Source organism: Odontesthes bonariensis, chromosome 16, assembly GCF_027942865.1.
Source record: "Odontesthes bonariensis isolate fOdoBon6 chromosome 16, fOdoBon6.hap1, whole genome shotgun sequence".
NCBI lineage: Eukaryota > Metazoa > Chordata > Actinopteri > Atheriniformes > Atherinopsidae > Odontesthes > Odontesthes bonariensis.
Window position 1 is genome coordinate 333,911 of NC_134521.1, and position 12,333 is coordinate 346,243.

The following is a 12,333-nucleotide window of genomic DNA, read 5'->3' on the forward strand; positions in this document are numbered from 1 at the left end:
GGTGAGTCCCTGCACCTTGTTTGGTGAGTCCCAGCACCTTGGTTGGTGAGTCCCTGCACCTTGCTTGGTGAGTCCCTGCACCTTGCTTGGTGAGTCCCTGCACCTTGTTTGGTGAGTCCCAGCACCTTGGTTGGTGAGTCCCTGCACCTTGCTTGGTGAGTCCCTGCACCTTGTTTGGTGAGTCCCTGCACCTTGCTTGGTGAGTCCCTGCACCTTGTTTGGTGAGTCCCTGCACCTTGTTTTGGTGAGTCCCTGCACCTTGGCTGGTGAGTCCCTGCACCTTGTTTGGTGAGTCCCTGCACCTTGTTTTGGTGAGTCCCTGCACCTTGGTTGGTGAGTCCCTGCACCTTGTTTGGTGAGTCCCTGCACCTTGTTTGGTGAGTCCCTGCACCTTGTTTGGTGAGTCCCTGCACCTTGTTTGGTGAGTCCCTGCAGCTTGTTTGGTGAGTCCCTGCACCTTGTTTGGTGAGTCCCATCACCTTGGTTGGTGAGTCCCTGCACCTTGTTTGGTGAGTCCCAGCACCTTGGTTGGTGAGTCCCTGTACCTTGTTTGGTGAGTCCCTGCACCTTGTTTGGTGAGTCCCTGCACCTTGTTTTGGTGAGTCCCTGCACCTTGGTTGGTGAGTCCCTGCACCTTGTTTGGTGAGTCCCTGCACCTTGGTTGGTGAATCCCTGCACCTTGTTTTGGTGAGTCCCTGCACCTTGGTTGGTGAGTCCCTGCACCTTGTTTGGTGAGTCCCTGCACCTTGTTTGGTGAGTCCCTGCACCTTATTTGGTGAGTCCCTGCATCTTGTTTGGTGAGTCCCTGCACCTTGCTTGGTGAGTCCCAGCACCTTGGTTAGTGAGTCCCTGCACCTTGTTTGGTGAGGCCCTGCACCTTGTTTGGTGAGGCCCTGCACCTTGTTTGGTGAGTCCCTGTACCTTGTTCGGTGAGTCCCTGCACCTTGTTTGGTGAGTTCCTGCACCTTGTTTGGTGAGTCCCTGTACCTTGTTCGGTGAGTGCCTGCACCTTGTTTGGTGAGTCCCTGCACCTTGTTCGGTGAGTCCTTGCACCTTGTTTGGTGAGTCCCTGCACCTTGTTTGGTGAGTCCCTGCACCTTGTTTGGTGAGTCCCAGCACCTTGTTTGGTGAGTCCCTGCACCTTGTTCGGTGAGTCCCTGCACCTTGTTTGGTGAGTCCCTGCACCTTATTTGGTGAGTCCCTGCACCTTGTTTGGTGAGTCCCTGCACCTTGTTTGGTGAGTCCCTGCACCTTGGTTGGTGAGTCCCAGCACCTTGTTTGGTGAGTCCCTGCACCTTGCTTGGTGAGTCCCTGCACCTTGCTTGGTGAGTCCCTGCACCTTGTTTGGTGAGTCCCTGCACCTTGTTTTGGTGAGTCCCTGCACCTTGGTTGGTGAGTCCCTGCACCTTGTTTGGTGAGTCCCTGCACCTTGGTTGGTGAGTCCCTGCACCTTGCTTGGTGAGTCCCTGCACCTTGCTTGGTGAGTCCCTGCACCTTGTTTGGTGAGTCCCAGCACCTTGGTTGGTGAGTCCCTGCACCTTGCTTGGTTAGTCCCTGCACCTTGCTTGGTGAGTCCCTGCACCTTGTTTGGTGAGTCCCTGCACCTTGCTTGGTGAGTCCCTGCACCTTGTTTGGTGAGTCCCTGCACCTTGTTTTGGTGAGTCCCTGCACCTTGGCTGGTGAGTCCCTACACCTTGTTTGGTGAGTCCCTGCACCTTGTTTTGGTGAGTCCCTGCACCTTGGTTGGTGAGTCCCTGCACCTTGTTTGGTGAGTCCCTGCACCTTGTTTGGTGAGTCCCTGCACCATGTTTGGTGAGTCCCTGCACCTTGTTTGGTGAGTCCCTGCACCATGTTTGGTGAGTCCCAGCACCTTGTTCGGTGAGTCCCTGCACCTTGCTTGGTGAGTCCCTGCACCTTGTTCGGTGAGTCCCTGCACCATGTTTGGTGAGTCCCAGCACCTTGGTTGGTGAGTCCCTGCACCTTTTTTGGTGAGTCCCAGCACCTTGGTTGGTGAGTCCCTGTACCTTGTTTGGTGAGTCCCTGCACCTTGTTTGGTGAGTCCCTGCACCTTGTTTTGGTGAGTCCCTGCACCTTGCTTGGTGAGTCCCTGCACCTTGTTTGGTGAGTCCCTGCACCATGTTTGGTGAGTCCCAGCACCTTGGTTGGTGAGTCCCTGCACCTTGTTTGGTGAGTCCCAGCACCTTGGTTGGTGAGTCCCTGTACCTTGTTTGGTGAGTCCCTGCACCTTGTTTTGGTGAGTCCCTGCACCTTGGTTGGTGAGTCCCTGCACCTTGTTTGGTGAGTCCCTGCACCTTGGTTGGTGAGTCCCTGCACCTTGCTTGGTGAGTCCCTGCACCTTGCTTGGTGAGTCCCTGCACCTTGTTTGGTGAGTCCCAGCACCTTGGTTGGTGAGTCCCTGCACCTTGCTTGGTTAGTCCCTGCACCTTGCTTGGTGAGTCCCTGCACCTTGTTTGGTGAGTCCCTGCACCTTGTTTGGTGAGTCCCTGCACCTTATTTGGTGAGTCCCAGCACCTTGTTCGGTGAGTCCCTGCACCTTGTTTGGTGAGTCCCTGCACATTGCTTGGTGAGTCCCAGCACCTTGGTTAGTGAGTCCCTGCACCTTGTTTGGTGAGGCCCTGCACCTTGTTTGGTGAGGACCTGCACCTTGTTTGGTGAGTCCCTGCACCTTGTTCGGTGAGTCCCTGCACCTTGTTTGGTGAGTCCCTGCACCTTGTTTGGTGAGTCCCTGCACCTTGTTTGGTGAGTCCCTGCACCTTGTTCGGTGAGTCCCTGCACCTTGTTTGGTGAGTCCCTGCACCTTGTTTGGTGAGTCCCTGCACCTTGTTTGGTGAGTCCCTGCACCTTGTTTGGTGAGTCCCTGCACCTTGTTTGGTGAGTCCCTGCACCTTATTTGGTGAGTCCCTGCACCTTGTTTGGTGAGTCCCTGCACCTTGCTTGGTGAGTCCCTGCACCTTGTTTGGTGAGTCCCAGCACCTTGCTTGGTGAGTCCCTGCACCTCGCTTGGTGAGTCCCTGCACCTTGCTTGGTGAGTCCCTGCACCTTATTTGGTGAGTCCCTGCACCTTGTTTGGTGAGTCCCTGCATCTTGTTTGGTGAGTCCCTGCACCTTGTTTGGTGAGTGCCTGCACCTTGTTTGGTGAGTCCCTGCACCTTGTTTGTTGAGTGCCTGCGACTTGTTTGGTGAGTCCCTGCACCTTGCTTGGTGAGTCCCTGCACCTTGTTTGGTGAGTCCCTGCACCTTATTTGGTGAGTCCCTGCACCTTGTTTGGTGAGTCCCTGCACCTTGCTGGGTGAGTCCCTGCACCTTGTTTGGTGAGTCCCTGCACCGTATTTGGTGAGTCCCTGCATCTTGTTTGGTGAGTCCCTGCACCTTGCTTGGTGAGTCCCAGCACCTTGGTTAGTGAGTCCCTGCACCTTGTTTGGTGAGGCCCTGCACCTTGTTTGGTGAGGCCCTGCACCTTGTTTGGTGAGTCCCTGTACCTTGTTCGGTGAGTCCCTGCACCTTGATTTGTGAGTCCCTGCACCTTGTTCGGTGAGTCCCTGCACCTTGTTCGGTGAGTCCCTGCACCTTGTTTGGTGAGTCCCTGCACCTTGTTCGGTGAGTCCCTGCACCTTGTTTGGAGAGTCTCTGCACCTTGTTCGGTGAGTCCCTGCACCTTGTTTGGTGAGTCCCTGCACCTTGCTTGGTGAGTCCCAGCACCTTGTTTGGTGAGTCCCTGCACCTTGTTTGGTGAGTCCCTGCACCTTGTTTGGTGAGTCCCTGCAGCTTGTTTGGTGAGTCCCTGCACCTTGTTTGGTGAGTCCCATCACCTTGGTTGGTGAGTCCCTGCACCTTGTTTGGTGAGTCCCAGCACCTTGGTTGGTGAGTCCCTGTACCTTGTTTGGTGAGTCCCTGCACCTTGTTTGGTGAGTCCCTGCACCTTGTTTTGGTGAGTCCCTGCACCTTGGTTGGTGAGTCCCTGCACCTTGTTTGGTGAGTCCCTGCACCTTGGGTGGTGAGTCCCTGCACATTGTTTTGGTGAGTCCCTGCACCTTGGTTGGTGAATCCCTGCACCTTGTTTTGGTGAGTCCCTCCACCTTGGTTGGTGAGTCCCTGCACCTTGTTTGGTGAGTCCCTGCACCTTGTTTGGTGAGTCCCTGCACCTTATTTGGTGAGTCCCTGCATCTTGTTTGGTGAGTCCCTGCACCTTGCTTGGTGAGTCCCAGCACCTTGGTTAGTGAGTCCCTGCACCTTGTTTGGTGAGGCCCTGCACCTTGTTTGGTGAGGCCCTGCACCTTGTTTGGTGAGTCCCTGTACCTTGTTCGGTGAGTCCCTGCACCTTGTTTGGTGAGTCCCTGCACCTTGTTTGGTGAGTCCCTGTACCTTGTTCGGTGAGTGCCTGCACCTTGTTTGGTGAGTCCCTGCACCTTGTTCGGTGAGTCCTTGCACCTTGTTTGGTGAGTCCCTGCACCTTGTTTGGTGAGTCCCTGCACCTTGTTTGGTGAGTCCCTGCACCTTGTTTGGTGAGTCCCAGCACCTTGTTTGGTGAGTCCCTGCACCTTGTTCAGTGAGTCCCTGCACCTTATTTGGTGAGTCCCTGCACCTTGTTTGGTGAGTCCCTGCACCTTGTTTGGTGAGTCCCTGCACCTTGGTTGGTGAGTCCCAGCACCTTGTTTGGTGAGTCCCTGCACCTTAGTTGGTGAGTCCCTGCACCTTGCTTGGTGAGTCCCTGCACCTTGTTTGGTGAGTCCCTGCACCTTGTTTTGGTGAGTCCCTGCACCTTGGTTGGTGAGTCCCTGCACCTTGTTTGGTGAGTCCCTGCACCTTGCTTGGTGAGTCCCTGCACCTTGCTTGGTGAGTCCCTGCACCTTGTTTGGTGAGTCCCAGCACCTTGGTTGGTGAGTCCCTGCACCTTGCTTGGTTAGTCCCTGCACCTTGCTTGGTGAGTCCCTGCACCTTGTTTGGTGAGTCCCTGCACCTTGCTTGGTGAGTCCCTGCACCTTGTTTGGTGAGTCCCTGCACCTTGTTTTGGTGAGTCCCTGCACCTTGGCTGGTGAGTCCCTACACCTTGTTTGGTGAGTCCCTGCACCTTGTTTTGGTGAGTCCCTGCACCTTGGTTGGTGAGTCCCTGCACCTTGTTTGGTGAGTCCCTGCACCTTGTTTGGTGAGTCCCTGCACCATGTTTGGTGAGTCCCTGCACCTTGTTTGGTGAGTCCCTGCACCATGTTTGGTGAGTCCCAGCACCTTGTTCGGTGAGTCCCTGCACCTTGCTTGGTGAGTCCCTGCACCTTGTTCGGTGAGTCCCTGCACCTTGTTTGGTGAGTCCCTGCACCTTGTTTTGGTGAGTCCCTGCACCTTGCTTGGTGAGTCCCTGCACCTTGTTTTGGTGAGTCCCTGCACCTTGCTTGGTGAGTCCCTGCACCTTGTTTGGTGAGTCCCTGCACCATGTTTGGTGAGTCCCAGCACCTTGGTTGGTGAGTCCCTGCACCTTGTTTGGTGAGTCCCAGCACCTTGGTTGGTGAGTCCCTGTACCTTGTTTGGTGAGTCCCTGCACCTTGTTTGGTGAGTCCCTGCACCTTGTTTTGGTGAGTCCCTGCACCTTGGTTGGTGAGTCCCTGCACCTTGTTTGGTGAGTCCCTGCACCTTGGTTGGTGAGTCCCTGCACATTGTTTTGGTGAGTCCCTGCACCGTGTTTGGTGAGTCCCTGCACCTTGGTTGGTGAGTCCCTGCACCTTGTTTTGGTTGGTCCCTGCACCTTGGTTGGTGAGTCCCTGCACCTTGTTTGGTGAGTCCCTGCACCTTGTTTGGTGAGTCCCTGCACCTTATTTGGTGAGTCCCAGCACCTTGTTCGGTGAGTCCCTGCACCTTGTTTGGTGAGTCCCTGCACCTTGCTTGGTGAGTCCCAGCACCTTGGTTAGTGAGTCCCTGCACCTTGTTTGGTGAGGCCCTGCACCTTGTTTGGTGAGGCCCTGCACCTTGTTTGGTGAGTCCCTGCACCTTGTTCGGTGAGTCCCTGCACCTTGTTTGGTGAGTCCCTGCACCTTGTTCGGTGAGTCCCTGCACCTTGTTTGGTGAGTCCCTGCACCTTGTTTGGTGAGTCCCTGCACCTTGTTTGGTGAGTCCCTGCACCTTGTTCGGTGAGTCCCTGCACCTTGTTTGGTGAGTCCCTGCACCTTGTTTGGTGAGTCCCTGCACCTTGTTTGGTGAGTCCCTGCACCTTGTTTGGTGAGTCCCTGCACCTTGTTTGGTGAGTCCCTGCACCTTGTTTGGTGAGTCCCTGCACCTTATTTGGTGAGTCCCTGCACCTTGTTTGGTGAGTCCCTGCACCTTGCTTGGTGAGTCCCTGCACCTTGTTTGGTGAGTCCCAGCACCTTGCTTGGTGAGTCCCTGCACCTTGCTTGGTGAGTCCCTGCACCTTGCTTGGTGAGTCCCTGCACCTTATTTGGTGAGTCCCTGCACCTTGTTTGGTGAGTCCCTGCATCTTGTTTGGTGAGTCCCTGCACCTTGTTTGGTGAGTGCCTGCACCTTGTTTGGTGAGTCCCTGCACCTTGTTTGTTGAGTGCCTGCGACTTGTTTGGTGAGTCCCTGCACCTTGCTTGGTGAGTCCCTGCACCTTGTTTGGTGAGTCCCTGCACCTTATTTGGTGAGTCCCTGCACCTTGTTTGGTGAGTCCCTGCACCTTGTTTGGTGAGTCCCTGCACCTTATTTGGTGAGTCCCTGCATCTTGTTTGGTGAGTCCCTGCACCTTGTTTGGTGAGTCCCAGCACCTTGGTTAGTGAGTCCCTGCACCTTGTTTGGTGAGTCCCTGTACCTTGTTTGGTGAGTCCCTGCACCTTGTTTGGTGAGTCCCTGCACCTTGTTTGGTGAGTCCCTGCACCTTATTTGGTGAGTCCCTGCACCTTGTTTGGTGAGTCCCTGCACCTTGTTTGGTGAGTCCCTTCACCTTGTTTGGTGAGTCCCTGTACCTTGTTTGGTGAGTCCCTGCACCTTGTTTGGTGAGTCCCTGCACCTTGTTTGGTGAGTCCCTGCACCTTGTTTGGTGAGTCCCTGCACCTTGCTTTGTGAGTCCCTGCACCTTGTTTGGTGAGTCCCAGCACCTTGCTTGGTGAGTCCCTGCACCTTGCTTGGTGAGTCCCTGCACCTTGCTTGGTGAGTCCCTGCACCTTATTTGGTGAGTCCCTGCAGCTTGTTTGGTGAGTCCCTGCATCTTGTTTGGTGAGTCCCTGCACCTTGTTTGGTGAGTGCCTGCACCTTGTTTGGTGAGTCCCTGCACCTTGTTTGGTGAGTGCCTGCGCCTTGTTTGGTGAGTCCCTGCACATTGCTTGGTGAGTCCCTGCACCTTGTTTGGTGAGTCCCTGCACCTTATTTGGTGAGTCCCTGCACCTTGTTTGGTGAGTCCCTGCACCTTGTTTGGTGAGTCCCTGCACCTTATTTGGTGAGTCCCTGCATCTTGTTTGGTGAGTCCCTGCACCTTGCTTGGTGAGTCCCAGCACCTTGGTTAGTGAGTCCCTGCACCTTGTTTGGTGAGTCTCTGTACCTTGTTTGGTGAGTGCCTGCGCCTTGTTTGGTGAGTCCCTGCACCTTGCTTGGTGAGTCCCTGCACCTTGTTTGGTGAGTCCCTGCACCTTATTTGGTGAGTCCCTGCACCTTGTTTGGTGAGTCCCTGCACCTTGTTTGGTGAGTCCCTGCACCTTATTTGGTGAGTCCCTGCATCTTGTTTGGTGAGTCCCTGCACCTTGCTTGGTGAGTCCCAGCACCTTGGTTAGTGAGTCCCTGCACCTTGTTTGGTGAGTCCCTGCACCTTGCTTGGTGAGTCCCTGCACCTTGTTTGGTGAGTCCCTGCACCTTATTTGGTGAGTCCCTGCACCTTGTTTGGTGAGTCCCAGCACCTTGGTTAGTGAGTCCCTGCACCTTGTTTGGTGAGTCTCTGTACCTTGTTTGGTGAGTGCCTGCGCCTTGTTTGGTGAGTCCCTGCACCTTGCTTGGTGAGTCCCTGCACCTTGTTTGGTGAGTCCCTGCACCTTGTTTGGTGAGTCCCTGCACCTTATTTGGTGAGTCCCTGCATCTTGTTTGGTGAGTCCCTGCACCTTGCTTGGTGAGTCCCAGCACCTTGGTTAGTGAGTCCCTGCACCTTGTTTGGTGAGTCTCTGTACCTTGTTTGGTGAGTGCCTGCGCCTTGTTTGGTGAGTCCCTGCACCTTGCTTGGTGAGTCCCTGCACCTTGTTTGGTGAGTCCCTGCACCTTATTTGGTGAGTCCCTGCACCTTGTTTGGTGAGTCCCTGCACCTTGTTTGGTGAGTCCCTGCACCTTATTTGGTGAGTCCCTGCATCTTGTTTGGTGAGTCCCTGCACCTTGCTTGGTGAGTCCCAGCACCTTGGTTAGTGAGTCCCTGCACCTTGTTTGGTGAGGCCCTGCACCTTGTTTGGTGAGTCCCTGTACCTTGTTCGGTGAGGCCCTGCACCTTGTTCGGTGAGTCCCTGCACCTTGTTTGGTGAGTCCCTGCACCTTGTTTTGGTGAGTCCCTGCACCTTGGTTGGTGAGTCCCTGCACCTTGTTTGGTGAGTCCCTGTACCTTGTTTGGTGAGTCCCTGCACCTTGTTCGGTGAGGCCCTGCACCTTGTTCGGTGAGTCCCTGCACCTTGTTTGGTGAGTCCCTGCACCTTGTTTTGGTGAGTCCCTGCACCTTGGTTGGTGAGTCCCTGCACCTTGTTTGGTGAGTCCCTGTACCTTGTTTGGTGAGTCCCTGCACCTTGTTTTGGTGAGTCCCTGCACCTTGGTTGGTGAGTCCCTGCACCTTGTTTGGTGAGTCCCTGCACCTTGTTTTGGTGAGTCCCTGCACCTTGGTTGGTGAGTCCCTGCACCTTGTTTGGTGAGTCCCTGCACCTTGGTTGGTGAGTCCCTGCACCTTGTTTGGTGAGTCCCTGCACCTTGTTTTGGTGAGTCCCTGCACCTTGGTTGGTGAGTCCCTGCACCTTGTTTGGTGAGTCCCTGCACCTTGGTTGGTGAGGCCCTGCACCTTGTTCGGTGAGGCCCTGCACCTTGTTCGGTGAGTCCCTGCACCTTGTTTTGGTGAGTCCCTGCACCTTGTTTGGTGAGTCCCTGCACCTTATTTGGTGAGTCCCTGCATCTTGTTTGGTGAGTCCCTGCACCTTGCTTGGTGAGTCCCAGCACCTTGGTTAGTGAGTCCCTGCACCTTGTTTGGTGAGGCCCTGCACCTTGTTTGGTGAGGCCCTGCACCTTGTTTGGTGAGTCCCTGTACCTTGTTCGGTGAGGCCCTGCACCTTGTTCGGTGAGTCCCTGCACCTTGTTTGGTGAGTCCCTGCACCTTGTTTTGGTGAGTCCCTGCACCTTGTTTGGTGAGTCCCTGCACCTTGCTTGGTGAGTCCCAGCACCTTGTTTGGTGAGTCCCTGTACCTTGTTTGGTGAGTCCCTGCACCTTGTTCGGTGAGGCCCTGCACCTTGTTCGGTGAGTCCCTGCACCTTGTTTGGTGAGTCCCTGCACCTTGTTTTGGTGAGTCCCTGCACCTTGGTTGGTGAGTCCCTGCACCTTGTTTGGTGAGTCCCTGTACCTTGTTTGGTGAGTCCCTGCACCTTGTTTTGGTGAGTCCCTGCACCTTGGTTGGTGAGTCCCTGCACCTTGTTTGGTGAGTCCCTGCACCTTGTTTTGGTGAGTCCCTGCACCTTGGTTGGTGAGTCCCTGCACCTTGTTTGGTGAGTCCCTGCACCTTGGTTGGTGAGGCCCTGCACCTTGTTCGGTGAGGCCCTGCACCTTGTTCGGTGAGTCCCTGCACCTTGTTTTGGTGAGTCCCTGCACCTTGGTTGGTGAGTCCCTGCACCTTGTTTGGTGAGTCCCTGCACCTTGTTTGGTGAGTCCCTGCACCTTGTTTTGGTGAGTCCCAGGTAGCAGGTGTTCCCACAGATGCAGGGAACCTGATGTTCATCTAGGAGTGTTTGGGCCTTTCAGGTATGATCACAGCGGTCGGTCTGTCCAACCTGCAGCTGGTGGACCTGAACTCATCCAGAAACCTTTTCGTTCTCGGGTTTTCAATGTTTTTTGGCCTGACGCTGCCGACGTATATGGACACGCATCCCAACTCCATCAGCACAGGTGTGTCTGTGTTTACCTGTTGCTGTTTACCTGTTGGTGCGTCTGTGTTTACCTGTTGGTGTTTACCTGTTGGTGTTAACCTGTCTGTGTTTACCTGTTGGTGTGTCTATGTTTACCTGTTGGTGTGTCTGTGTTTACCTGTTGGTGCGTCTGTGTTTACCTGTCTGTGTTTACCTGTTGGTGTTTACCTGTTGGTGTTTACCTGTTGGTGCGTCTGTGTTTACCTGTCTCTGTTTACCTGTTGGTGTTTACCTGTTGGTGTTTACCTGTTGGTGCGTCTGTGTTTACCTGTCTGTGTTTACCTGTCTGTGTTTACCTGTTGGTGTTTACCTGTTGGTGCGTCTGTGTTTACCTGTCTGTGTTTACCTGTTGGTGTTTACCTGTTGATGTTTACCTGTAGGTGTTTACCTGTTGGTGCGTCTGTGTTTACCTGTTGGTGTTTACCTGTCTGTGTTTACCTGTCTTTGTTTACCTGTTGGTGTTTACCTGTCTGTGTTTACCTGTTGGTGTTTACCTGTCTGTGTTTACCTGTCTATTTTTACCTGTTGGTGTTTACCTGTCTGTGTTTACCTGTCTGTGTTTACCTGTCTGTGTTTACCTGTTGGTGTTTACCTGTTGGTGTTTACCTGTCTGTGTTTACCTGTTGGTGTTTACCTGTTGGTGTTTACCTGTTGGTGCGTCTGTATTTACCTGTCTGTGTTTACCTGTTGGTGTTTACCTGTTGGTGCGTCTGTGTTTACCTGTCTGTGTTTACCTGTCTGTGTTTACCTGTTGGTGCGTCTGTGTTTACCTGTCTGTGTTTACCTGTCTGTGTTTACCTGTTGGTGCGTCTGAGTTTACCTGTCTGTGTTTTCCTGTCTGTGTTTACCTGTCTCTGTTTACCTGTCTGTGTTTACCTGTCTGTGTTTACCTGTTGGTACGTCTGTGTTTACCTGTCTGTGTTTACCTGTTGGTACGTCTGTGTTTACCTGTCTGTGTTTACCTGTTGGTGTTTACCTGTCTCTGTTTACCTGTCTGTGTTTATCTGTCTGTGTTTACCTGTTGGTGTTTACCTGTCTGTGTTTACCTGTTGGTACGTCTGTGTTTACCTGTCTGTGTTTACCTGTTGGTGGATATCTGTCTGTGTTTACCTGTTGGTGTTTACCTTTCTCTGTTTACCTGTCTGTGTTTATCTGTCTGTGTTTACCTGTTGGTGTTTACCTGTCTGTGTTTACCTGTTGGTACGTCTGTGTTTACCTGTCTGTGTTTACCTGTTGGTGTATATCTGTCTGTGTTTACCTGTCTGTGTTTACCTGTTGGTGTTTACCTGTCTGTGTTTACCTGTCTCTGTTTACCTGTTGGTGTTTACCTGTTGGTGTTTACCTGTCTGTGTTTACCTGTTGGTTACCTGTTTGTGCGTCTGTGTTTACCTGTTGGTGTTTACCTGTTGGTGTTTACCTGTCTGTGTTTACCTGTTGGTGTTTACCTGTTTGTGCGTCTGTGTTTACCTGTTGGTGTATATCTGTCTGTGTTTACCTGTCTCTGTTTACCTGTTGGTGTTTACCTGTCTGTGTTTACCTGTTGGTGTTTACCTGTTTGTGCGTCTGTGTTTACCTGTTGGTGTTTACCTGTTGGTGTTTACCTGTTGGAGTTTACCCGTTGGTGTTTACCTGTTGGTGTTTACCTGGTAGTGCGTCTGTGTTTACCTGTTGGTGTGTCTGTGTTTACCTGTTGGTTACCTGTTTGTGCATCTGTGTTTACCTGTTGGTGTTTACCTGTTGGTGTTTACCTGTTGGTGTTTACATGTCTGTGTTTACCTGTTGGTGTTTACCTGTTTGTGCGTCTGTGTTTACCTGTTGGTGTTTACCTGTCTGTGTTTACCTGTCTGTGTTTACCTGTCTGTGTTTACCTGTTGGTGTATATCTGTCTGTGTTTACCTGTCTGTGTTTACCTGTTGGTGTTTACCTGTCTGTGTTTACCTGTCTCTGTTTACCTGTTGGTGTTTACCTGTTGGTGTTTACCTGTTGGTGTTTACCTGTTGGTGTTTACCTGTCTGTGTTTACCTGTTGGTGTTTACCTGTTTGTGCGTCTGTGTTTACCTGTTGGTGTTTACCTGTTGGTGTTTACCTGTTGGAGTTTACCCGTTGGTGTTTACCTGTTGGTGTTTACCTGGTAGTGCGTCTGTGTTTACCTGTTGGTGTGTCTGTGTTTACCTGTCTGTGTTTACCTGTCTGTGTTTACCTGTC

General features: G+C 53.1%; 1 protein-coding gene across 1 annotated transcript in view; it reads left to right on the forward strand.

Moving 5' to 3' along the window:
• Window positions 1-12,333, forward strand: part of slc23a1 (solute carrier family 23 member 1) — a 61,340-nt gene that overhangs the window by 45,157 nt on the left and 3,850 nt on the right. The window contains exon 12 of the mRNA XM_075487319.1: window positions 9,965-10,108. Coding sequence (XP_075343434.1) covers window positions 9,965-10,108 — 144 coding nt within the window. The remainder of the gene's footprint in view (window positions 1-9,964; window positions 10,109-12,333) is intronic.